Source organism: Myotis brandtii, unplaced genomic scaffold (assembly GCF_000412655.1).
Source record: "Myotis brandtii unplaced genomic scaffold, ASM41265v1 scaffold504, whole genome shotgun sequence".
Lineage (NCBI taxonomy): Eukaryota > Metazoa > Chordata > Mammalia > Chiroptera > Vespertilionidae > Myotis > Myotis brandtii.
Genome location: NW_005369217.1, coordinates 2,048,709 through 2,050,818, shown reverse-complemented (window position 1 = coordinate 2,050,818; position 2,110 = coordinate 2,048,709). Strand labels below are relative to the sequence as shown.

At 40.5% G+C, this 2,110-nt stretch overlaps 1 protein-coding gene across 1 annotated transcript in view; it reads right to left on the bottom strand.

The window, feature by feature from the left end:
• The window catches only part of NDUFA9 (NADH dehydrogenase (ubiquinone) 1 alpha subcomplex, 9, 39kDa), a 42,533-nt gene that overhangs the window by 33,682 nt on the left and 6,741 nt on the right, over positions 1-2,110 (bottom strand). The window contains exon 3 of the mRNA XM_005877016.2: positions 1,709-1,806. Within this exon, the coding sequence (XP_005877078.1) occupies positions 1,709-1,806 (98 nt within the window). The remainder of the gene's footprint in view (positions 1-1,708; positions 1,807-2,110) is intronic.

Sequence of the window (2,110 nt, the reverse complement as noted above, 5' to 3'; positions counted from 1 at the left end):
GCATATGTAATACTTTCAACAATAAAGATTTTTTAAAAAATTAAAATAAAATAACTCAAGAGTGTAAGAGTTTGAGGCATTAACTGAATAAATGGCTCTGGAATGAGGACTGGAGAGAAGGAATCAAAAGGAAACCAGACTCCCAAGGCTCAGGCCCAAGAGCCCTAGTCAGACCAAGTAGCCATTCAGAGAGCAGTTTCAAATAGAAACGGAAGCAGAGAAATCAGAACCCCACAGCCAACATGGTCCATCCTTCTCAAAAATAAACAATAATAACATAGTGAAGTCCCACCCCATCAATTTTGCTTTCCCTGGACTTCCCCTTTCAGAATCATTATTCTATTCAAAATTATGTGTTTGGTGTCTATATTCCCTAAGACTGTGAGCTCCCCCTGGACTTGTTCATCAAGATATGCTCAGAGCTTAGCTCAATGCCAGGCACACAGCAGACACTCAATAAGCATCTATGGAAAAAATGAAATAAGTCATATAGCTCAATTCTAATGACTCTACATTTGCAAGCCAGTAGCTTTACAGCATTTCACCTATACTTGTGTAATATTTTTATTTTGAGGATTGACAAAGTAACCAATAATCTTAAGTTACAAAGAATTAGAAAAAAGCTAAGCTCCTGTAGCTACATTAACAAGAGGATATTTGAAAATAAGATTTTGGAAAAGAAAAACACTCTAGAAACACAAAATTTCCAATATAAATATAGTTTATGAACATTCAGTAAAGAATAAAATGCCTTTAAAAATAAGTCAATATTTAAAGAGATCAGAAATCATCTATATAAAAATAATATCAGATATTAAGGATATTTACCAAATATTTTTTTTAAAGGGAACATGTGCAAATGGAAGAGCTCAGTTCCATGCATGATGATGAAAGTAAGAAAAGTTAGCTAAAAGAACAGTAGACGCAAACATCAAAGCCCAGTGTTTCTCAGTAGGAAAACTGCAGACATTTTGGGCAGCCCATTTCTTTGTGGAAAGGAACTGTCCTGTGCACTGTAAGATATTTAGCATCTCTGTCCCCTACCTAATAAACCAGTAAGATCTCCAGTCACTGAAACACCAAAAGGGCCCACATATTTTTAAGCATCCCTTGAAGGGTCTCCCCCACCCCATTCCCCAACCCTCTGCCATTGGCAACTACTGGTGTAAACGAAGAACCTGACATATTGATATATTTTCTTCATACTACGTTTTTGAAATCTGGGGTGTATTTTACAGTTAACAGTGCATCTCAATTCTGACTAGCCACATTTCAAGTATTCAATAGCCATATGTGACTAGTGATTACCATATTGGACAGCATAGTTCTAGAGCAGGGGTTGGCAAACTATGACCCACAGGCAAATCTAGTCTACAATTCAACTTTGTAAATAAAGTTTTATTGGAACACAGTCACCCCCATTCCTTCACATATTGTCTATAGCTGCTTTTGAGTTACAAGGGCAGAGCTGAGTAATCATGGCAAAGACCCTATGACCCACAAAGCCTAAAATATTTACTATCTGGACCTTTACAGAAAAAGTTTACCAACTGCTAGACTAAAGTTTTCAAAATGCCCTGTGATGAATACTAGTAGAGGATGCCTTTGGTCCACACTGGAATGAAACTGCAGCTTTATTAACTGCCTCTCTTTCCTAAAAATGACCTCACAGTTATTTACATGTGTAATCAGTAATACAGGCTCTTACCAGAAAGATAATCTGGCCCAGGTCACCCATAGGACGAAGGTGCATGTAGTCATATGTATCACACCGATAGGGTATGATTACCTGTGACCCCATACGCCCTAAAAGAGAATGGATTGAGACAAGGATCAATGTTAACATAATATGAAAACACTAGAGGCCCAGTGCACAAAAATTTGTGCTCTGGGGGGGTGGGGGGTGGGGGAAAGGGTCCCTCAGCCCGGCCTGTGCCCTCTCACAGTCTGGGACCCCTCGGGGGATGACCACCTGCTGGCTTAGGCCTGCTCCCCGGGGGATTGGGCCTAAGCTGGCAGTCAGACATCCCTCTGGCAGCCCGGCAGCCCTCAGGGGATGTCCACTTGCCAGCGGGGAGCAGACCTAAGCTGCAGTCAGACATCCTTAGCG